We start from the raw sequence: 23,838 nt of genomic DNA, 5'->3' as shown, positions 1-23,838 counted from the left end.
AAATTCCAACCTTAGGTCTCCATGTTAAAAACTTTTTCTTAATCTATCTTGTAATGAAGAGGAAACTATTATGGAGAGCTGAACATCATACTAAGGCAAATCACCTAATTGCCATTACAAGTAAATGGCATTTGAGGAAAAGTACCATTTTCTCCCACCCTGTACCATACCTTTTTAACCTCCAATGCACCTAAAACCATCTAGAGCCAAAGCATAGCATTCTAATTTACGACATTTTGTCACCTTACCAAAAGTCACATTGATAGAAATTTTACCATTTTTGTTATCATCATAGAGCCCCTTATTGCTGACAATAGAAATGCCAAATAGCAGAGTAAAACAGGATAGCTGAGGAACCCAGAGCCAGCAACAACAGGCAACAGGGACAGCACTGACCTCCATGGGACTTCACTCATCCTGAAATTTACTCCCACTGTGTTCTTATAGCTTGAATTTGGCATTCGCTTAAGCACTCTGTTGAACTGAGGCATGGGAAGAAAGGCAACAGAAATAGTGGTCAAGTATCAGGTGGATTTACATTTTGAGCCATAGCACAAGAGAGAGATGTGAAATTAATAATTTCTCTGTAGAAAGCTTTGCATAAGCTAAAAACAGCAGTTCATCTCAGTTTAATGATACTGTATTTGTAAAAGCTTCTCTGTAAAATGGTTCTGCATAAAAATACAAAATGTTTGGAAAAAAATGGCATGATAAGCTATTGTTTAAAGCATTTTTTAATCTTGTATTTGAATTTTTCTGTGAATCGTTCACAAGGTGCTGTAATACACTTGAAGCTGTACAGATAAGCTAGTATCTGCAATCCCCAGCCAGAGTTCAACGGCTTGCTGATCAAAGAATAAATGCTTTTAGGATGACTTTTTCATCTACTAGAATTCAAACTGATAAAAATAGTAAAGTCAGATTATTGTAACTGTGTGTGTATTAGGAAATACAACTGAATATAGATTTGGGAGACTGGTTTTTAATATTTATTTAGTAAAACTCACTATACAAACAAGAGTTATCACAAGAGCATAATATGCCGGTTTATAGTTTCTCCTCCCTTCAAGTTATTCCTTTGTTGCAGTAAAAACAGATATATACATTTACAACGATCTCCCCCTTAAAGCACTGGGATTTCATGTATTAAAACATACCCGGTAAAATAAGCTTAAATTAATTTTACATTGCTTGGAAAAAGATTTGAGTAATTTACTCTTACCAGAGTGCCACTGTTGCACAGTATTCAAAAAAATGAACCACCACTAAAATATAGAGTAAAACATTTAAAAGTACATTTATTTAAAATGTGGGCAAAGTATCAATATAAAAGAAAATAGAGTATAAGAAATAAAAATAAAGTACAAAACATTTTCATCTTCAACATCCATAATTTAATAGATAGCAAGCCCTTTTATTTTTACATCCAAATTACACTTTTGGCTGAAGTACCATCATTTACGTTAAAATGTTTAAAAACGGGCTAATCATGATAGCTAAAGTGGGCTCTTTTAAAATGGTAGTATAATACAAAACATAGTAAATTATGTTTCAGCATAATAAAATTACACATCCTAAAAAAGATGCAGTTTATTTTTGCTTTCCTGCTTTAAACTGCTCATCATCTCTAGGAAAACAGCTGGAAAACAGCATCCACAGGAAGTTTTAGTTGCTTTGTACAATGGCTGAACAGCTAGATTTAATGCTCCAAGGATTCCGAAGCAGTAAGGCATTTCACTATCCATCAAGTAAATTTATATGTATGTTTGTTAAGAAAGAACAACTTTTAAGAAATGACTGCAAAATAGAACTTACATAAAAACATGCATAAAGACACAGAACTCTTACAGGTCCCTCCACTGCATTTATCAAACAGGGTTTATAATCTTCTTCAGTAAAGCTATTTTCCTCATCTGCAAGTAACCCGTGACAAGTATTTTCCTTAGTGACAAGTTTTTTTCCTGTTGCTTAATATTCTACTACTGTTACTTTCTGATAGCCCCGCCTCCCACCTCCACTGAACTGTTTCCTATCAAAAAGTAATTCCTCTTTGAATTTAAAAGCTGGGTTTCTGGGTGTTAAACTACCCTCCCATCAAGTAACCATTACCCATCCTAAAAAAGTATAAATAATTAGTTTCTAATTAAGAAAAACTTTTAGTAAACCACACTCCCCAAAGCAGCGGACAGCCTTTACACAAAAAGGATATGATTCATAATCCAGTGTTTGAGTAAGTACCCCAGTCAGGACAAACTCAGCATTGTGGACATCTGAAAATATCAAAAACATGCATACAGTTTACACCCTGCAAGGACATTCTTCCTCATTCGGCATGTGCATCAGGAGGGGCCATTCTGTACCTTTCCGCTCTTCACATAAAGGTGTAAGGGGGTATTGCCCCACCACTACCAGGGCCCTACTGTTAGCCATCACACACTTCACACCGCAAATACTAGACTTCCCCATGCACGTCTTTGTTAATAAACACAGTATGTCTTGGGGTTCTACACGTTAAAAACCCCAAACCTTTAACTAACTTGATGAATACTAAGGCAGTAATCTTGTTTCAGGAAGGACAGAAGCCCCACATTCAAGCCTACCCCTCCAGCGATTTATGGTGACCCGGCTTTAAAATACCTCCATTAGAAACGCCTAGCAAACAGCTGGCTCAGACTGCTGCGTGGTTTGCAGGATAGACCACGTATTCCTCTATTATTATCTGAAAGCTTCAAAAGATGTCTACTTGTAAAATAATAATATTAATAAAAAAATCAAAACAACACCTATACTGTTCGAATTACATTGACAGCTTATACATACCTATGCCTCTTGTGAAATATTCTCGACATAAGTGAAGATCATTTTCACAGGAAATCAAGATTATCTCAGGCAAACTCTAAACAAAAGAAACTAACTGTAAGCTCAGTATAACACAGTAAGACATTACCAGTAAATTTTAGAAAGCAACACTGTACACACTTTATTCTGCTTATGCTCCATGAGTTTTCGAAAAGAAGGTTGTTTAGATAATACTTTTCCTCCTGCACATTCCACAATAGCTTTCATGGTGGAAAGACTGGGACAAATTCCAGGTGTAATGTAAAAATATTTTCCCTAAAAAGAGAAAAGAAAGAATAAATAAAAGCATGATTTTGTTAACTGACTTCTGCAAGACAGCAAATTTTATTATCATGTGACTATTGTCTTATACAATAATGAGGCAGGCTTTGTAAGCTGGTGTTAGGTACCACAGCTTATGGCAACAAATTCATCATCTGTTGAGTTGTCCTTAATTACTACTGACCTGTTTTCCCTGGAGGGGCAAACCCACAAGTCTGATAAATCTGAACAGCTCAGTTGTGCCTATTTCAAAACCTTTAAAATAGCAATCAGGAAACCTTCAAATGACCACACGTTAAACTATGATTAAAAAAAAAACAAACAAAAAACAAAACTAAAAGGTAACTGCAGCTTGGTAAGACATACAAGAACAACAGTGCTCCTTGCTTCTACTGCACAGGGACGTCTCAAGTGTTGCAAAAGGATGTTTGGCTTTTAATTAAGAGCCAATGTATTACTTTCTGACAAAAATTATCTGACTGCTTGACTGAGACTGATACAGGTGATCAGATCACAAAGTAGATTACCTCTGTTTACCAGCTAGGAATAAAGAAAAAAAAACCCACTTGCTATTTAGACTGCAAAACTGAGTGAAATGTATTATTTAGACTTAATAAGAGACATAGATTCCTATTCATTACAAGTTGTAAAAATACCCTTTTTAGGTGGTTTGCCTCAATGAAGAGTCTCAAGTTCAGACAGGCTGAAGAATCTCTAGCAACTTGGATCTTCAGATACCTCTTTGCACTGTAACATAATTTTAACCGGAGGCATGAAAACCACCTTGCACCATCCTCGCCAACAGTCTGGTGGTAAGTGCAGTCTTCGGTAAGAATCAAACAGCAACTCCCTGAGGCCGAAGTGCAAACTCACTCTCAGACTCTCATTTCTATGGGCAAGTGCTCTGACTACCAGGCTGGTGTTAAAAAAAAAAAAAAAAAAAAAAAGTCCCTTCTCTAAGTGGCATTTTACAAATAACAGAGCAATATTTTAGTTTTTGTAAGGGAAGAAATACTGTTAAGCGTACTGAGCTTATACTGAGCACATTTTGTTCATATCCACAGGACCCAGTCACTCAGAGGGCTTAGATCCATCCCAGCAATTCTTAGGCAGGAAGTAGGCATAAAGTAAAAAATAGAATTTATAACAGATGCTTATATGCTAGTCTGTTTTATTGCCCTTGGCCACAAAAGCTATCGTCCCAATGACGAAAACATGAGGTTGAAAAGCTCCAAGTATTTAAATGTCCTTTTAAAATGCATACCTTGAACAGTGGAGCTACTTGTGCTCTCTTTAGAGACTCCTCTAAACTAAAGCAGAATAGCACCTCAGCTTCAGCATCTCTGAGCACAAAGTTCTGCTCATCTGAAAAATAAGAAAGACCAATGATGAAATGCATGAAAGACAAAAACATCCATGTAACCCAGGATCTAATCTGATCAGAAAATGTTGGTGGCAGAATGACTCTAAATGGTAAACACTCACTAATTTTAACATGATTATAATACTGCCTTTTATTAGGCACCTTACAAGGATGACCCATGATTACTTGGAGAATAAAACTGTCTATTTTACACTTGTGTATCTAGCAGTAACCACTGTCCTATAAAGTCCCTTTTCTAACTTACTGGAGTAATTTGCAGCTTTCATTTGTTGATTCTCCACAAAAAAAGGAGCAGAATGATTCAGTTTAAGTTCAAATCACTGTGACAACCTACAGGAGCCCAGAAACTGTCTTCAACTCCTCAAGCAGCCTTAACAGAGCAAACTTTCCATCTGTTTCCCTTGTCCTGTTATTCAGCTGATTTTTCTTTTTTTATTAGGAATGGAATTTCACTCTTAACTTCCACAAAAAGCTGTCAAACATATTTCTAAGTCAGATTTAATTCAAAACACCGAAGTTTAAAGAAAAAAAAAATTTATATGGAGAACAAATCGGCCTTTCCAAGGACAACTCTGGCAACCTGCAAGAGATGGTGTTAATATTCTCCCATAAAACGAAGAAAACCAATTTTTCTACACAACTGCCATATTTGCCATCATAGTACTACGTACAAAAGCAAAGGCAGCCCATTAGCTACAGATCTACTGAGTTTCAGTAGACAAGTACTTCAAGTCCTAGATCGAAACAGTCATCCTTCTAAATCCCCAGACCTTCTTTACCTTCTAATAGCTTTCAAATGGATTGATTTCTCAGTTCACTGATGCTGAACCAAGCAAGTTGCCTTCCCCAGATCTATAAAAATGTTTGCTGGCTTAGTGGTTAATTATTCATAGATTTAAGTCTTTGTGATGGTTATGCAGCAATGTTATACATTTTCTCCTTACAAATAAATTACATAAAAAGCATAAAACAATCATAAAACAAATAATCAGCCTTTAAGAAGATTTCCTTCAGACCCAACACCCGTGTCAAACAGACCAAAACCATCTATTTCGTTATTTTCACAGAAAAGCAGTGTAAACACAAAATTGGTATCTTCCAACCCAGTTATGGTACTACACCTATTAACTTTAATTAGTTAAATACATTTTTGTATGTATTTCCAGAAGTGGCATTGAAACCAAAAGCATTTGGGGCTTAAAAAGTAACCTAACCATAGGTAAAAATCTGCAAATGTCTGTACAATACATACAATGCTTAACAACATCCAACCACTTAATCACCTCATCGCCTTAAAGCAAACTTTCAAAGTATTTTTTTTACTTCATTTAATGCAAAGAAACTGTGTTAAATCAGATGAAAACTAAATGAAACAAAATGTTCTGTCGAAAGAGAAATTAATTAAAAGAAATACATAATTTCTTCTTATTTATTTAAAAATACTAACTTTTTAACGGCTTTATTTAAAAATACTAACATAACCTTCTACCTCAAGTGAAATATGAGGTAGTACAATTGTTTAAACATAACATGAGTTATGAACTACACTAGTCAGATTTGCCGTAGAAAGCAGAAATCTCTGCTTTCAAAACTGAACTCTTCAGAAAACTGGCAAGACACACTAAAGTCAAAAGTCAAAACAACAAAGTATATTTAAATGCACATGCCATCTTCACATACTTAAATCAACAAACCTTATGTTCACTATAGAAGTTTTATTAGATACTAGTTTTACTTACCAATAAACTTCTGGCATTTGAAACACTCTTCTAACCACTCTGGAGTCACTATGTGCTTGACTACAGAAATTGCTGTCAGGAATTTGACAGTTCGGGTCACTTTACTGGCAATTAGATGGGTGCATTTCTGGGCAGATTCTGCTACTTCACCTCCAAGGATATACAGTTTCTGAAAGTTGTACAAAACACAAATCAGAATGGAATAGTCTTTTAGAAATTGGAGGGAATAAAATGAAGAATCATAACATCACCATCAAATTAAACTAAGCTCCTAATGAAACAACAAATATAGGCAATTTCTGTATTACAGTCATTCCTGAAACCGATTAATTTTGACAGAATTTACATCCTTTGAAAATCCAGGTATTTCCAGACATAAATTGCATCTGGCAAGACTGAAATCTACATTCCACTTCTGCATTTTTTTAGTTTTTGATTGTGTTTTTTTTAAGCAAGGAAATAACTGTAAGATAAAAATTAAAAATTTTAAGAAATATGCTATTAAATTTAAGTAAGCAGAAAATATAATAATTTTGATCTTTTCTATAGAAGGTATAACATACACTATGGTAAACTTAATTTTGCTAGTCTTTTCTTCAAAAAGAAAAGCATCTCATGAAAAACATGTATTCTTTAAATGCACTAATTCCACATGTATTTTTCATGATACTGAGCAAGTATCCTTTTTTTCTTTGGTTTAAACTACCAAACCCAAACTAACTCACCTCAGTTACTGTCTTGTCAGTTAAAGATACAAATCCTTATCTGGAGGGATCGGTAATACAACTAATCAACTGGTGAGGCATATTGAATTGCCATAGGTGTTAGTTACAATGAATAGCACTTCCTCCCATAAAAATTTAAAGAATAAAAAAATATTTGGACAATTTTAGTATCTATGTGCCATAGATTTCTGATTTTCCTTGACAAGCATTTTGTACAAACAAAAACTCCACCAATATGTTTAGGTATAAATATTGAACATACTAGGGTGATTACATTACATCAGTCATCAGGCATCACAAATGCAGGAAAGCCTACTGGGTGTATGAGAAACCTTAAAAGATTTCTGGCATCCCTCTGTACTCTACTGCTCTGATAATAAGGAACAAGTAGGACAGGCAAGGACAGTGTTTTAAACTTTTCTTTACTATGTCGGCTTACTTTGACAGTTTGCATAGAGATAATACACAAAGTATTATTCGATGACACTGAACCTCTCTACTAGTTATTTCCTTCATGGTATATATAAACACATTGTGAACAGCACACTCCTACACCTATGAAAGGCAAAGGCTGTTATTTTCATAGTTACATGTTCAGCTCAAACACTGTATGTATGCCTGTGAGTGCAGATCTTGCAAGATTTCCATTCTGATGTTCAAGGAACCCTTTGGGCATACAGGAAAAAAGATGACCCCTCCATCTCAAGAAGATAAGAAGTATCCAGCCTCAGCTAGGAATCCAAACTCTGAAAGGTCTTGACGGTATCATCACCGCCAAGTTTAGATTCAATTTCATAAGCCCTGAGGCTGAACTTCCATTTTTTACATTTGTGACCCATAGGTGTTACCAAAACAGATTCTCCATGTAATTAACCCAGTACCAACATGACAGAAAATGAGGAACTGACACTGGAACTTTATGGAATATACTAAAAAATATTTTATGTTCTAAAATATTTAGTCTCAAGCTTCAAATGCAAACACTGCAAGGGAAAAATACTACAAAGTCCAACTACCTAAAAACAAGTCCAGGTAATAATAAAGAAGACACGAGGTATTTTTGAGCACACCCAAGTGATGCGTATTTCTAAGAAACATACCAGACTCGCACTAGGCCTCATTTACTTTTGATTATCTGGAGCAAGCATCACTGGCAGGATCCTTCATGCACTACTGAGGTCAGCTATTAAAAAAACCCTGTGCCTCAAACTTCAGCCAACATGTGAAAAATAACATAAATGAAAAGTTCTTTTGGAATAAATATTTAGTAATTATTAAGATTCAAGGAATGACTGGATTTTTTACACTGTTCTTTAACAGTTTCATTTAGAATTAAGTTTTGGGACAGCTTTATTAGGGAACAGAACAAAATCTCCATAGGAACTTATTATCTCACTCCTGCCATGAGCTTTGTCATCAGCTTTCTTTGAAGCATTTGGCATTACAGATAGCAACTGTACTAGAATAATCTGGTGTCTTGTCCAGTACAACTATCACTACTTTTCTCACCTAAATTTGGTCATGAAGTTTGCCGCTTAAATGTGGATGGGGCTTTCTTACTTTTTAAAACAATCATATGGCAATAAAAACCAAGTAGCACAGAAGTATGAAATAATTAACTGAAGCCAAACAGTTACCAAATAAAACTCATTTCATATAAATCTACAGTCTAACCTCAGCCCCAGGAAGTACGGGTTTTTGTCCACTAGATGCATACTAATCAAGTCTTAGATAGCAAAAATTCAACATTACGAAAAAAGTTATCACGTTTCAATGTAGTTAGCAAGAGCTAAGCATAAAAGTCACCTTAATGTACTGTTGAACTTGCATAGGTTCAAATCCTGTGAAGAGCACCATTGGTGTCAATTCTGGGGTGAGCTTTTTAGTAGGTGGTGGTAGGTCTTCAATCCTACAAAATACAAGAAACACAGCAGAATGTGAAGTTTGGGCCCAAAGTTTTTATTATTACTGTTTTGTTTTTTTGTTTTGGGGTTTTTTTTTTAAATTCCACAAGTACATTCTTGCAACTTTTACCAATGGAAGTACTCAAATGAATGAGAAATAGACAGGATCAATCTTCTTCTGAAGAAAAAGTTTCTATGCTGAGAACAGGACATATTCTCCTATTTCTGTTCTCTTGCAATTCTCTTAGTGCTTCGAAACCTTCTAGTTACTATTTTATTCCTGCCAGTTGAGTAGCTGGCGAAATGCAAAAAACACCGCTATTTATTTCAATGCACAGGGCACAGGATGGAATTTTTTCTGTAGAAAAGTAAATTAAGGACTACCGGCACTGATTGCTCACTATTCTTACCTTGGTCTTTTGGAAGACGGCTGAAGACTGGATTCATTTTGCTTTGGTTTCAAAGGCAACCTCACACCCTGAAATTAGATCATCTACATGTTTATATCTGAATTGAGCAGGGAAACCAACTTGTATTCTGAGACAAAAACTATCCACCAATATGCTAAGACTATATTAAACAAAATTAAACACAACTGAAAAAGGCATGCTACTGAATGCATACTGGTATGCCTACTGCTTACACAACTGACTCAAGAGCAAAGCTGAGCAATAACCAAAGCTTCTCCATAAAGTTATGTAAACATTCATGTAAACATCACCTAAAATATTGTGGGACTTTTTTTTCTCTATTAAAATAAAGCTGATAATCATCAACGGAAACCCCAAACAATTAAATGAGAAAAAGACTGAAAAACCTGTCCATTTGTTAAACACATGAAGACTACACTATTCTTCCAGGTGCTTAAATATCAACTGGCACCTGCATTTCAAGCACTCAAGTTGCCTGGCTACATAAACAGAAGCTCCAGCAAATGCTCAGGTAACTCACTGGATAGACACTCCCGCCTCTCCAGTACTAGATCAGCCACTAGGGCAGTTGCCCAGGAGTAGAGAAATGCAGCTTTTAGGCTCTCCCTGGCCTGCATAACTTGAAACCACAGCTCTCACTTGCAGGAGCACGTGACATCTATTCCTTTTTAACATTCAAATCTACACCTGAAATTTAATGAGGAATGCTAGAGGTACATGACCAGAAAGTCAGGCAGCATTACTCCAGCCTCCCTTTGGGAGGGACAGAGTTTGCTCCCTGCTCTCAGGGATGTGCTTTTTTATACTAGACAAACACTAGCAAGAGCAGCTGGAAAGAAAAGCGCACACACTCACTTTTTCATAGACATTCCAACTCTATCCAAAAGGTAAATGGCATCAACACCATCTGACAGACAGCTGTCCTCAAAAGAGGACCCCATATTTTAAATCCCAATACTAACAGAAATGCCTACTGTGAAGGCAATGAAGTACCTTGTCTGACACACCCAGCATTTTCTATTACCCCATCGTATTTTTCATACGTGGGCATCCTGAGGGGAGCTGGACATGATAATCTCCAGAAGTCTCCTTCAATTGAAGTTACAACATCTTCTTTTCACGTGGGCAAGAAGGGTCCCCGTACAGTAAATACAGAAAGGGAGGTACTAAATTCAGCTTTCTGACACCTAAGTTCTCTCCATTTGCTACATAAGATAAAACATGGACGACCACCTGGTCTGACAGTCACTCAAAGAAGGCACATGCCCAATTTTAGGATGAGCTCAACTGCAGTGTGGACACAAAGGGTTGTAACAAACCCAAAACTGAGATAGTAAAAAGCTATTTTAAATATTCATAGTGCATACTGAATCTCTTCAAGGATTTTTTTATTTTGCCACTAGTAGAATGCATCCTTCTTCAGGAAAATATGAAGCACACAAATTTTTAAAGGCAGCTAATTTCCTAAAAATTAGTTACCTACAGGCTCACAAAACAATTCCACAGGGGTCTATAAGTAAAAGAAGATTTCAAACTTATGGCCAGGGATATAGTAGTGGCTATTTCTAATGCTGAAAGGTATTTAAACAACAAATAGTGCTGAGACCCCATTTAAAGTATTAGTACAAATTAAGTTATGACAGTTACTAAGCTCCTCTTTCCTAAAGAGTATATGAAACAATTGAGATAAAAAGGGATCCAGAACACAAGATGTGTGACAAAACGTGTTTGTACAGTATAAAATGTTATCTGACAGTCATCTGTTGTACAAATGAACTGAAAGCTCACTAGCTCAGATTGGGATCTATCTATATCAAGACAGACGCTGTGAAAACAGTCATAAAGTACAAATCTGAAATGGGAAGGGAATTTACAATACAAAAACTGAAATAGTTTTCTACATATTCAAAACAAGGAAACAGCTCAGAAGATAAGTTGCAGTTTCAACCTCACCTCTTACACCTCTCATGTTTTGCATGTTTCACAGAATACACTACATGACAAAAAAATACATGTTTTGTATCTTAATTTTAAGGTACACTCTTTGTATCCTTACTGTTGTTTGGTCACACTGTTATTTCCAGTGTTATCAACTACACTTTTTAATGCAAGATATATTTTTACATTATAAAATATATGGTATGGATGCCCATAGTTTTAGTTCTTAGACTATTTCAAACAGATGATATAAAGCAGTTCCACCCTTAATTTACATTATCTATCCTAGTATATTAACTCAATTTTAAATAACAAGATTCTTACTGATTTTTGGTCCTCTGCCTTAAAAACCCATATGTGGCCTGATTTTCAGATAGCGTTAGGTACTGACTCAAAAACTACTAAGCCCTTTCTAAAGGTCTGATATAAAAATTGAAGAGTGAAGCACTAGCCCAAGATGTCTCAAAAGTAACCTGATTTTGTATATCACAGTGCAACTTCTTAGTTCTGCAAAAGTTTATTTCTCAGAGAGAACACTAGCAGGAAGTACAGCCAGGAGTTTCAGTGTGGGTCTGCCTAAGTCCCTCTGGCATGTTCCTCACACCATATAAACATGTGCTCACCCATTAAAAACACTAAAGAGTAATCTTATAAAAATAGCTGTATATATGCAATAATTCAACATACCATTAGGAGTTCTGGTGATACCTTTAATGGGACTCTCCAAGCATCTAGGAAACAAAGAACAAAACAAAAATGAAACCATCGCAAAGTTATTTAAAACACAAGACACATGCTTCTATTGATTATATATATATATATATATATATATATATATATATATATAAAAGCTACAGAATATATATATTTAAAAGCTACAGGTATATATATATAAAAGCTACAGAACACAGGATTTTGGGACTGAAACTCTTACCCAAAAGGTTTAGAACTAGATGTTGGCTAGGAGAAAGTGGATCTTGAAGACTGAATACTGTATACCGACTGTGCTGTATCTGCCGTAAAGCTTCAAAGTTTCCTAGCAGTATGTCACAGAGCCACTGCGCATTCACACATGGTATTCTCCACTCTTTAGCTTTCTCATACTTCAAGCCACTCGGCCTTATTGTTCAGAGATGAAAAAAAAAATTATATTTCAATAAAATAGGTAAAATAGCAATTTCCAATAACAAACTTAAAATACCAGTATTTCTATGTTGGCCTATTATCTATTTTAAAAGTGACAAAGTAGATACACTGAAAAAATACTTTTGCTTTACATGCTAGAACAAGTCAATCAGGGGAGTATTTCTGCCCCAAATGGAATCAAGTTAGACCTGGATTTAACTTAATTTTTCCTCCTCCAACATTATGAAACAATTATAAATAAAAAAAGACATTTTACTTTTAGATGATGTAACAGTCAGCATCACTTACAAAATACTGTAGAACAGTGAGATTAGAATTACATTTCTTTTGCCTGTCTTCACAAGGCCAAATTTATCACGTAACAATGTGCAGTAATTTAGTTCAAGAAACGACATCACTAAGCTCATTGCTATCAAATCACAAAATTGATTAAAATTAATATTCTTATTATGAGATGTAATTAGCACCTCCCATTAAGAAAAGCACTAACTGGCAAAAGGCAACTGAGAACGTGAGTACTGCAGTCAAACCACTTACTCTTTACAGATGAGAACTGTATTGCTGCGACACAGGTAGCCTGTGTATTTGGCACCTGCTAGGTAGGCCATTAGTTTGAGGTCATCTCTGTCACTATCAACAAATCCTGTCACAGAGATTATCTACAGACAGAAAGAGACAATTACAAATAACTGAACATAGATGGTACTTACCAGACACTCCTGTTGAAAATATTTTTCTGTTACCAACTTTTTCAACAGTGCAATATATAGCATCATAACTATGGCATATAGGCACTTAACTAAAACCTGGCTTGTAGGATACATAAAGTAGAATTTAAAAGTGATTTGTTTATACATAAACATTTCAAGTTGCCAGCACTAGTTCTGACTCAGGAAGAGTTTTTTTCATTCTGCCGGTCAGCTTTCTCTCATTTATAAAGACTACAGTTTTACCATGAAAGAACTCACAGCTAGTTTTCTTCCCACACGTCTCACCTCTTTCTTCTGCTGCTGTTTATATTCAGGGAGAGAGATAACACTTATACTTACTTGCTCTACTCTTTTAAAAAAATCTCCTGAGCACTCTGATCTACCCTGCCATGAAGCCAAATAAACTGTGCCAGCTGATCATAGGTGGTGAACTGTAATTCCACCTCTCCCATTCATATCCTTTGTCTAGCCAAGTTTTCATTTTTGCCACTCTCCTTTTATTTAGGAAAAGGCAACAGCAATGTTGTTGTTGATAATAAACTATATTATTACATTACATATTACATTTACTGCTAATCACGGTGTTCACATGCATACTACCATATTCCGATTTTCCCAAACTTTTATTTCTTTTTGTCTTTTAGAACAGGCTAGTAGCAAGGCCATCATCCTGTATGTCGGCATCCAGCACAAAGAAATCCAATGCCAAGACATACTTTGGCATCTTTATGTTGCACAGTGTATTTCAAGATGCATCTGATTCGACTGCAAGTTTAAGCTTCTTGCTACATATAACTCACATAATCTTCACACCTCACTTTCTCAGAGAGTGATTCACAAACACAGGTGTTATTCCTCACCACTCGGAACTCAGTAAGACTTGCAAAGCACTCTGAATCACCCAGTAGTATGCACCACATCAACACAGGACCCTCAGATTAACAGAAGCTTTTATTCCAAGACAAAAGAAATATGTATTTTGCTTTGAGTAAGCACTTTCTAGCTATATTTTAATACTGGTCATGTAACGAATCAAGCATTTGTTAGAAGTAAACTTTTTCTTCTTACATGTTGAGAGCATGGCTTTCCTCCTGGTGGAAATGCCACTGGAAAATGAAGGGCTCGATGAGGTGGTACCATTTTCTTCTTTTTCAAGATTGAGTTCAGCCAATGTGCTGTAATACATCTCTTCCTTTCTCTTAAAGCCTATGAATATATGCATAAACAGCTTTTAAAAAACAGAATATATTTTTATTTTATGTTAATCTCCTTCTGCAACGGAACGTTTTATTTTAATTGTTTGTTATTGTCTACTTTTCCAGGATCCTTCTTCTCATAGCATCTTCCTCAGTGTTCTCTGGAATAAGTCTACTACATGCATTACGAAAGTTTGCTATACCATAAACCCCAAATCACAAAAAAGCACATCATGAAAAACTTTAATTTTATACTTGCAAACTAAGAAAGAAGTACATACTGAAAAGCCCTACCTTTCCCGTAATAAAATGAAAGCATGGATGAATGCACGTTACTAGTTTGCTTACCTGAGCATACATGTTACTGACTTGGCTTTCACAAAGAAGATGTGTACATCTGCTTGTAAGGGTAGGGTCCACTGTCCCACCATGTGCTTGAATGATCTGGTAAGAGAACAAACCCAAAACTTCTCATATATGTAACAATTTTTTAAATTACCCTAAGAATCAAACAGTCTGAAATTAAAGTTTACTCTTTAGGACACTGCCACCATTAGCACCATTTCACTGAAGAGTTAACCCCCCAAAAAGGTTTGTTGTCTAGGTTAAAAACATTTTTGAAAAAAAAAAAAAAAAGGAGAAAACAAAATTAAATATGCATCTTTTCACTGAGCTACAAAAAGTCTTATTTTTTTAGAATCAATTAAAAAAACAAATAAAGATATATAAACAAAAATAACCCTTCTCACATTTTTTTATTTTTGCAGTATAACTATTAAACAGTTTTTCATGAACTATTTAATTCTATTTCAGCAATAAACACAAGTGCTGTTAAAAATGTCAACAGCTTACTTGATTATGCAAAATTGTAGGGAAAATTCAACTATAAAATCCATCAGAAGTTTCTGAAGAACATCAAAGTCCTCTCATTTAGGAAAGGATACAATCAGATTTTTCTGAAAAATAGAAGTTGGCAAAAAATAGAAACACTCTATTCCTCCATCTTATTCACTCAGGTGGATACCTCACAGGCTATTAAATGCCAAAATTATATGCAAAAAAGAGGTTTTTTTAATACAATCAAGTTAAAGTTAGAGAGCAATAGAATATTACATTTGCTGCACTACAGCTGCCTGATTAAAAGCATAAGTAGTCAGGAAATAGTTAAGACTATAACTTACTTAGCCAATGTTCTGACTAAAGACCTAATTCAATCAGGCTGCACATCTAAAGCATTTTTATTACTTTTTCTGGTCAGCTGCAGTTGAATAATGATTTTTAGGTTGTAACATAAACATTACACAAAAAGATGCCTAAAGAAAAGGGAACAGTGCTGAAATACTTCCAATCATTCTTCTTAGAATTTAGTTACTATGACATTATGTTATCATAGTTTTTAAAAATACAGCAGAATCTTACCCGTTTCCAGGTCGCTAACAGCTGTTTGTCAGACATCTGTTCTGGGTAATCAGCAATTGCAAAGACACAGCCCAGCAGGAAATACTCTTCTGGAACTGGAATAGTTTGGCACATAAAAGAACAAAAAATTTAATACTTACAAGTCTGAAGAGTTCATCTCAGAACATATTAGCTACGCTAATCTTCCCTCTTACCAGGTTATAAACATCATTCAATTTTGAAGTAAATCTTTCTTGGAAAAAGTAGGGTTTGTTTTTGTTCTGGGTGGTTTTTTTTCCCTGGAGCAAGGGGGACTAAAAGGATAGAAGGAAGAGGCACCACAAGGAAAACACAAGACAACGATTTACTCTTTTATACAGATCAGCTACAAATAGCCAAAATGATCAAAAAGCTTTCAGTTCTACTAGCATGGACAGAATTCAAAGCAAGGTATGACAACTTTCTATCTGATACTAAATTAATTCATTAATTTATTAGTATTTCCAAAATTTAAGCTGTCTTTCCAGTTTTTAGCCTCTTTGAAAGCTTCCCCTTTCCCCTCTTCCAAAGGAAAATAAAAATTAAAATTGTATGGTATGCATAGACTAACACTGTTCTTATAGCATAATTTATATGCTAGTGGCATAAAGTATATCTTTGACAAGAGAAAGTTCTCAGTGCTCCCAGGCCTTTCAGATTTCTGGATCATCCTTAGTTGTAATTTAGATCCATTTGCCTAAAAATTAGTAAAACAGGTCCTGAGCCATGAATGGTGTTTCTAAGTCTTACAATCCCATACTGTATACACAGCATTATTTTTTGATATTCTAACCCGCATTATGTCATTAGCCACTTTTTCCCAGGATCAGAAGGCAATAATTACTAACTCTCTGCTGCTGGATCGTGTCCAAAAAGCGGCTGCTGTTGCAGTTGCTGCTGTTGCTGCTGGTGGTGTTGTGGCTGCTGGGCTGCAATTTGATGCTGTAGTGCTTGAGATGTCTGAGTTAAGTGTGGTGTTGCCTGATTCTGCATTTGCTGTTGCTGATGCTGTTGGTGTAATCGCTGTAAGTGCTGCTGCTGCAACTGCTGCTGCTGTATTTGCTGCTGTTGATGTTGTAGCTGTTGTTGTTGCAGATTCTGTTGCTGTAGCTGTTGCAATTGTTGCTGCTGTAGCTGCTGCTGCTGCAACTGATGAAGTTGCTGTTGCAAAGCATGCTGCTGCTGGAACTGGAGCTGTTGCTGAGGACGGTGTAGCTGCTGTTGAGCATGTAACTGCTGCTGTGGAAACTGAAGCTGCTGTTGTGCGAACTGGTGCTGCTGATGAACTTGCTGTTGTGAAAACTGATGAGGCTGTTGCTGTTGGAAAGACTGCTGGGAAATCTGGGGTTGCTGCTGCTGCTGTTGTAGCTGCATAAGTTGTTGAGGTTGAAGGTGTAAAAGAGGATGGTGCTGTTGTTGCTGTGCTTGATGCGACTGCTGTAATAAATGTGTCTCTGGCGTTAGTTTCACTTGACTAAACAGCACCGCATTTGGATGTCCCTGTTGGCTATGATTTACTTGTTGTTCTAAACCTTTTGTAGGTGCTGAAAGTGATTGTAATATCTAGAAAAGAAAGATTAGTTTTGTGACCTTTTTGTTGTCATTCAGTTTTAAAAATATCTGAAGAACTACTGGGAAAATACAATTCTCAAAAAAAACCCACAACCCTATGCTTAAGTATTTTGTGAGCTAAACAAAAATCTTTAACTGTTAATAGCAAAATGAACAGGTCTTACACACAGGAAACCACGGAGCTACACGTGGCTCCTAATATAAGGCAATGCACATTTTAGCAAAATTTAAACCCTATCCCTGTATTATTGATGATATCTCCAATAGCATTATGACTATTAGCACTATATTAATAACTTCACTGATTAACTCAATCAACCGTACTATTTATTTGACAATCCTGTTGGCCCATTAAGTTCAAAGGTTAGTTCCATAGGCTCATTTTCTTTAACTTAAAAACTGCTAATAATGCCTCTACTAATTGGTGCTGTTTGAAACATGGGAACTTAATACAACCTTGTTTGCTTCTGAAGCAATTCAGGAATATTCAGCTCTATGTTTTAAAATGAATCCCAGAAAACAAAGAAAAACATTGATTTGCTTAGCACTAATAGTTTCTTGAGGAAAAAAACCACCATGCTTAAGAATAATAGATTTTAGGTTTATACAGAGTGCTGAAGTTATCTGGAGTTTAATTTCATGTGAGATGTATTACTCTCTGTTAAGGGAAAAATCATTTCACACTAAGCAGACACAAGTTAGTAAGTGAGTTTTTAAAGCATCAGCAAAAATGAGGCAAATTTCTAATAGATTAGGATGAGTTCTACATATTTATTAAAATATTTTAATATAAACTACCTATTAAATATTAGAAGGAGCAATAGGAAATTCTAGACTTGCCATTCATAAAGTCTTAAACATGGAAACAGCTTTGGTGAATCCTGCAAGGCTCGTTTCCTTCACCCACACTATTTCACCACATACAGTGTAAGCTTCAGTGACGTGGGTGTGCGACAGAGATGAATCAAAGCACATCACTAAAACACAAAGCCCATTAACTGTATCCTCTCAATGAGAGGTCCATCAACCCTTCATCTGAGGTGGCTCTCGTGTTGCACTTCAAAACATCTCAGATTTCAGCTACGTAATTGTGATAATGTTGGTATAGCATACATTTACAACCACAATCACCCATCACTAATGTCTAGACAGCACCACAATATAAACATTCAATAACTAAAAATAACATACACATAGAGAATGTTTCCGTGGCTCAGTATGAGATATCTTCATGCTGCTATCCACAAAAAGTCCCAAAAGTCAAAATTACAGAAACACGTATTTCAAAATGAAGGGATAAGACTTTCCAAAGTATCCTAGGGTTACATTCAGAAAGTAACTTTTTATCTGCAAAATGCCTTATTATTACAGATCTCGCCATTCCGCAGAAATCTGAGGTTCAAATTAAAAATTAACTTTCCAAGATCGTGCATCATGACATGGAATCCACCCAAGACTGGTACCCAAGCAGGATACAAAGTACAACTTAACCTAGCCAGAAAGAAGTTATAAGGAAAAAGGTAGAATCGGTATTCCTCTCTCCAGGAAGCACATGCACAATTCTAAGATGCACAGCTTTTCTCCGCATGCTGAAGCTAGCACTGCAACCCACACAGCATCCCGATAGGATACTTCAGAACAGTCCTGGCACACCACAGTCAAGTCCCTAGTCTAAAAGACTTTTGGAGAACAAAGTCTAGCTGAAGCACGGTACCATCAACTGCCCTGTAGCTCTACAATATCACTTACAGAAAAATACTTCCACAGGGGCACCACTAAAGAGTATTTGATAGTATAACGATTGGGTTGTAGATGTGGTGTTCAGACATGAAGGCATCAGACAACTTACCAGCACTGGCCAACTGACCAGGACTCGGGTGGTTCTGCTCAGTCCTTACTCAGAAGTCTCAGACCTTAAACAATTCAAGGCACTGAGAAGAGGAATCTAAGACTCAGTTTTAAAAGGAAGCCTGCATTTCTGTTTCATATTGCGAAGTCATATAGACAACAAAGAACCAACATTTCTGAGTGACTCTACTTTTTGTGTGCAAGTACTAGCTCTAAGCTTCTGAACAACCAAACATATGCACCGGTACAATTATTTAAGTAAAAGATAGGTCTAACATTTCCCAGCACCTACTTTTCTCACATTCCCTTCTCATGAACATCTTAGAATTTCAATTCTGCAATTTATTTCAGTGCATGCTCACTCGCTTTTTATTTTCTTCTAAAAATAAATTCAGTACAAAAGCTGCAGTTATTTCAACTATACGAGTGGCATAAGAACTTCAAAGTTAGGACTTCTGCATCATAACCCTGACTATACTATACAACAACTTAATGATGCCCAGCAGAACACCACAGTATAGAACTGAACCTACTGTGAGAACAATCTTTTCCACAGTTTTATGTGTTTATAGCACAAATAATTCCTTGCACTGAACAAAAAGCTTGAAGAGTATGAAATGAGGTTTCCTGAACTAGCCAAATAATTCTAAATTAATGAATTTTCTTTTTGTTCTTACCAAGAAATCAATATTGAAGCTCTAAACCACTCCACAGTTAAACACAGCTTTACTCTTCCAAACATTTTTTCCAAATCCATTCTCACTTCTGTGAACCGGCTAGGAATGAAGTTACTTATTATGGGGAGGTTACTAATTTGGCCACAACTTCCAGGTAGTACAAAGAACTTTTAACCATTTGTACATTTAAAGAACAATAAAATGAAATCGAAGTTCCTGAATATGATACAGTTCCTAAGAAGTCATCCAATATCTTATAAATTAAAAATCCAACACTTACATGTGCTACATTTGATGGTCTATTAATCTGCTGAATATCAGCACTATTAGTAATATTCCTTAATGTCCGCACAGCTGGACTCCACGTAGCCATCATTTCCTGTCGATCAGAACTTTGGGCACCTTGTACTGAAGCCATTAGATTGCCTCTCATATCTGGAGGCAAAATATTACCTGGCACAGGTGGCACATTGGCACATAAATTAATTAAGCCAGAGTCTTTCCCTTGGGGCAACCTACGCTTTGCTGCAGATGCCTGTGGGATTTCAGCTGGTGTCCAATTCAAATTCCTTTCTTGCTTTTCTGGAGAGGAATCTGAAGAATCATCAAACATCAATTCCCCTTTTGCCTTATCCGCAGTAGTAGATTTTGGTGAAAAAACTTGATCACCCAAAGGTGATCCTTCTCGAGAAGATGGTGGGCTTGATAATTTCTCATCAGTACTAGCTTCATTTTGAGAATCTTGTTCTTCATTTTCTGCTTCTTCCTCCTCTTCCTCTTCCTCCTCTTCTTCTTCCTCGTATATAATTAAACGAGGATGATAAGAAGTCTCTTCTTTTTTAGTCTTATCAGCTATAGAATCCAGTACCCAGTCTGGTGTTACAATTTTAATGCTGTCCCGTTTACAAGCACATTCATATTTTTCCTGGGGGGGGGAAAAAAAAAATATTTAAAGACAAAAAAATCCCAAATAACTTTTTTGAGAGCAGGACTAGAGCATAAGAGGGCAGATCACAAAAGGCTGTCCAATACAGTGATTTCTCTATGTCCACTAACAGTGATCTCTCCCAGAACCAACAGGACAAACTACACTGCTGCGTGTAACCTCAAGTTCCAAGAGATTAAAACAAAAATCTCCACATGTATGAGATAAAGGACTCAGAATGCACAACTGCAGAAGATGAAATCTTCACCTGCAGAAACACCACTACCTAAATTCTTCCCAAACCCAATCACCAAAGCATTTGAAAATCATGAAATTAATTTCTGAACAAGCCTTCAGAACTCCAGCAGCTAGGAACATCACAGCCAATACTAAGATGCAGCTCATTTTTAGGTAGATATTAAGGTGAGTCTAAATACAGTTTATACTTACATTTTCTCCACTAAAAAAAGAAAAAAAAATCCACAAAACCCAAACAAACAAAAAAACCCACCATGAAAAAGCACGTAGGCAAAAATCAGAACTTCAAAACAAAGACAAATATTTACAAGGTGATCACTGAAAAAATGCATTTCTCCAGGAATACAAATCAGAAACTGACTGGATATTTCCCATACACCTTCTCAGAAGCTGCAAACTGTAATGTTGCCCTCAACTTCAAAGTTACACTTCTATCCAAATATTAGTTAAATCCATTTCAATGAGAGGTTATGATGCTGACCAAGTAGAAAACTTTATCTCTTCCTCATCATTTCATCATTTGAGGATATATACAAATATTAAAACTTCACTGTTTCCTTTCCCAAGAAACAGAAATAGATATGGGATCAGCACTCTATTTATTCAAACATCCTCTTTGATGGAAATCCCTCACAAATTTCAAGACAGTGGGAAAAAAAAAAAGAAAACTTTCTAAGATTTGAAACTAATTTCAGGATCTAATATTTAAAGGTGATTGAACTGGGATTTTCTTTGTATGTCAAACAATATAAATTAACAATTAGCACATTCAGAGGAAATTAATTTAATGATTCTCCAGAGTTATTTCCTAAAATGAACTGTCATTCATACACAATAAAGAGATTACAGATGAAACCAAGTTTATTTGCAAATATGAGTTTTCATTCTTTTGTGATTATAATTATTAAGAATCTTGTTTTATCATCTTGTGAGTCATCAATCGTTTAAGTTTTCACTAGTGTCAAAACTGTTCTTATTACAAACTGCTGCAGATTCCCTTGTAGTAGTTTGTCAGAGCCGCAGAACTAGAAGCATTTTAAATAATCATCCTATAAAATTGTTCCCATTCCACGATTACATAAATTGAACAAGATATTTATTTTGGACCCCAGGTTTGGGACTGGGTGATGTTCACTTGGCAGTGCTAGGTTAACGGTTGGACTTGATCTTAAACATCTTTTCCAACCTAAATGATTCTATGATTCTATATGAAATGCTAATGTGTTTTTTCTCCAGTTTCTTGACTGGCAGGCTCAAAACAACAACATCCTCTGCTCTAAAAAGCTTATGATTTAAGGCAACACTTCTTAAATGTGTATCACTGCCTCTTAAAAACACCATTTTAGGTAGAAAAGCTCTTTGTCCAAGCATTACATTTTGTTGTGATGGAGGAGACAACTAGGGTGGTGTTTTGTACACCCTTCTAAATCTTCCACAGAAGAAAGATCATGCACTTAAAAAAAACCCAAAACAAACAAAAAACACACACCAAAAAAACCCCAAACCCCCCAAACACACAAAAACTAACCCCCCCAAACCTACAAAGATTCTTATAGTTTTAAATTAAACAGGGAAGAGAAAGCAAGCATTCCCCATGTCCACACTTTCTCTTCTAATGCCAGCCCATGTTTTATTCTAAAGCACTTTCCTATGTATTGCATGCATAAATTTATTGTCATCCTACTAGCCATGTGTTTTTCTCTTAGTATTAGATAGTTTACTTTAACTCCAAAATATGAAAAGGGTCATTGGTGTGACAGTAATATACTCAATTTGTATAAAACAGCATTAGAAACTTGACAAAGTTTCACAGATTTATGTAAGGAGGTAGTGTATAGAACCTGATCTTAGAGACTCACATTCCAATAGCTAACCTGGGTGACCCCTCCCACTGATTTGAAATTTAAAACAATGGTGATGGAAATGTGCTCATGTTATTAAAGGACAAAAAATAAAACACAAAAAACAAAACCAAAAACTTACTCCATCCACCATGTTAACTAACAGCATCCAAGCAATCACTTTTAAGTGAGCTTCAATTTGTTCTAAGTATTTTCAGTCTCTGAACAAAGGCACTAAATCAATTACACGTATCTTTCTACTTCAGGAAAAGGAGTACCTGAACACATAACCAAAGCATTACTGGCATTATAGTAGAGGAGGGTGTTCTGATGTGCTCAATGCTGCTTTTAGCCAGTTACCTGATCTTTCTGATACAGGTTCTCCATTTGCATAAAGCCAGACACATCTGACTTCCTACTCCCATGTAGGGAGTAGATGATACTCAATTAGGAGGAGATGTGGACACCCTTTAGGGTAGAGAGGCTTCACACAGAGCTGGGCAGTCACCAACCATTTGAAATTTAACAAGAACAAATGTCGGATTCGGCACCCAGGACGGGATAATCCCGGTTATACGTACAAGCTGGGGGACAAGAGGCTGGAGAGAAGCCCTGCGGAAAGAGATATGGGGGTCTGGGTTGATGGTAAGTTGAATATGAGTCAACAGCATGCCTTGCCAGTCAAAGGCCAACCATGTCCTCAGGTGCATCAAGCACATCACAGCAAGCTGGTCAAGGAAGGCGACTGTCCCACTCTACACTGCACTGGTGCAGCCTCACCTCAAGTACTGTGTGCAGTTTTGGGTGCCTCTATATAAGAATGACATCAAATTATCAGAGTGTGTCCAGAGTAGGATGACCAAGACAGTGAGAGGTCTCGAGGGCACAATTTATGAGTAGCAGCTGAGGTCACTTGGTTTGTTCAGCTTGGAAAAGAGAAGGCTGAGGGGTGCCCTCATCACAGTCTACAACTCCCTCAAGGGGGGC

The 23,838-nt window shown here is 36.2% G+C and overlaps 1 protein-coding gene across 1 annotated transcript in view; it reads right to left on the bottom strand.

Moving 5' to 3' along the window:
- Positions 1–2,139: 2,139 nt before the first annotated feature.
- The window catches only part of PAXIP1 (PAX interacting protein 1), a gene marked incomplete at both ends in the record, with an annotated part of 35,257 nt that continues 13,558 nt past the window's right edge, over positions 2,140–23,838 (bottom strand). Inside the window, 15 exons of the mRNA XM_082015558.1 lie at positions 2,140–2,270; positions 2,821–2,896; positions 2,980–3,114; positions 4,385–4,485; positions 6,244–6,412; positions 8,775–8,877; positions 9,283–9,350; positions 11,929–11,972; positions 12,176–12,360; positions 12,925–13,046; positions 14,166–14,303; positions 14,642–14,737; positions 15,713–15,807; positions 16,579–17,293; positions 20,108–20,752. Coding sequence (XP_081871684.1) covers positions 2,140–2,270; positions 2,821–2,896; positions 2,980–3,114; positions 4,385–4,485; positions 6,244–6,412; positions 8,775–8,877; positions 9,283–9,350; positions 11,929–11,972; positions 12,176–12,360; positions 12,925–13,046; positions 14,166–14,303; positions 14,642–14,737; positions 15,713–15,807; positions 16,579–17,293; positions 20,108–20,752 — 2,823 coding nt within the window. The remainder of the gene's footprint in view (positions 2,271–2,820; positions 2,897–2,979; positions 3,115–4,384; positions 4,486–6,243; positions 6,413–8,774; positions 8,878–9,282; positions 9,351–11,928; positions 11,973–12,175; positions 12,361–12,924; positions 13,047–14,165; positions 14,304–14,641; positions 14,738–15,712; positions 15,808–16,578; positions 17,294–20,107; positions 20,753–23,838) is intronic.

Source organism: Phaethon aethereus, assembly GCF_964289735.1.
Source record: "Phaethon aethereus genome assembly, chromosome: 2".
NCBI classification, from domain to species: domain Eukaryota; kingdom Metazoa; phylum Chordata; class Aves; order Phaethontiformes; family Phaethontidae; genus Phaethon; species Phaethon aethereus.
Note: the sequence above shows the minus strand (reverse complement) of the source record. Positions and strands in the feature narration are given on the sequence as shown.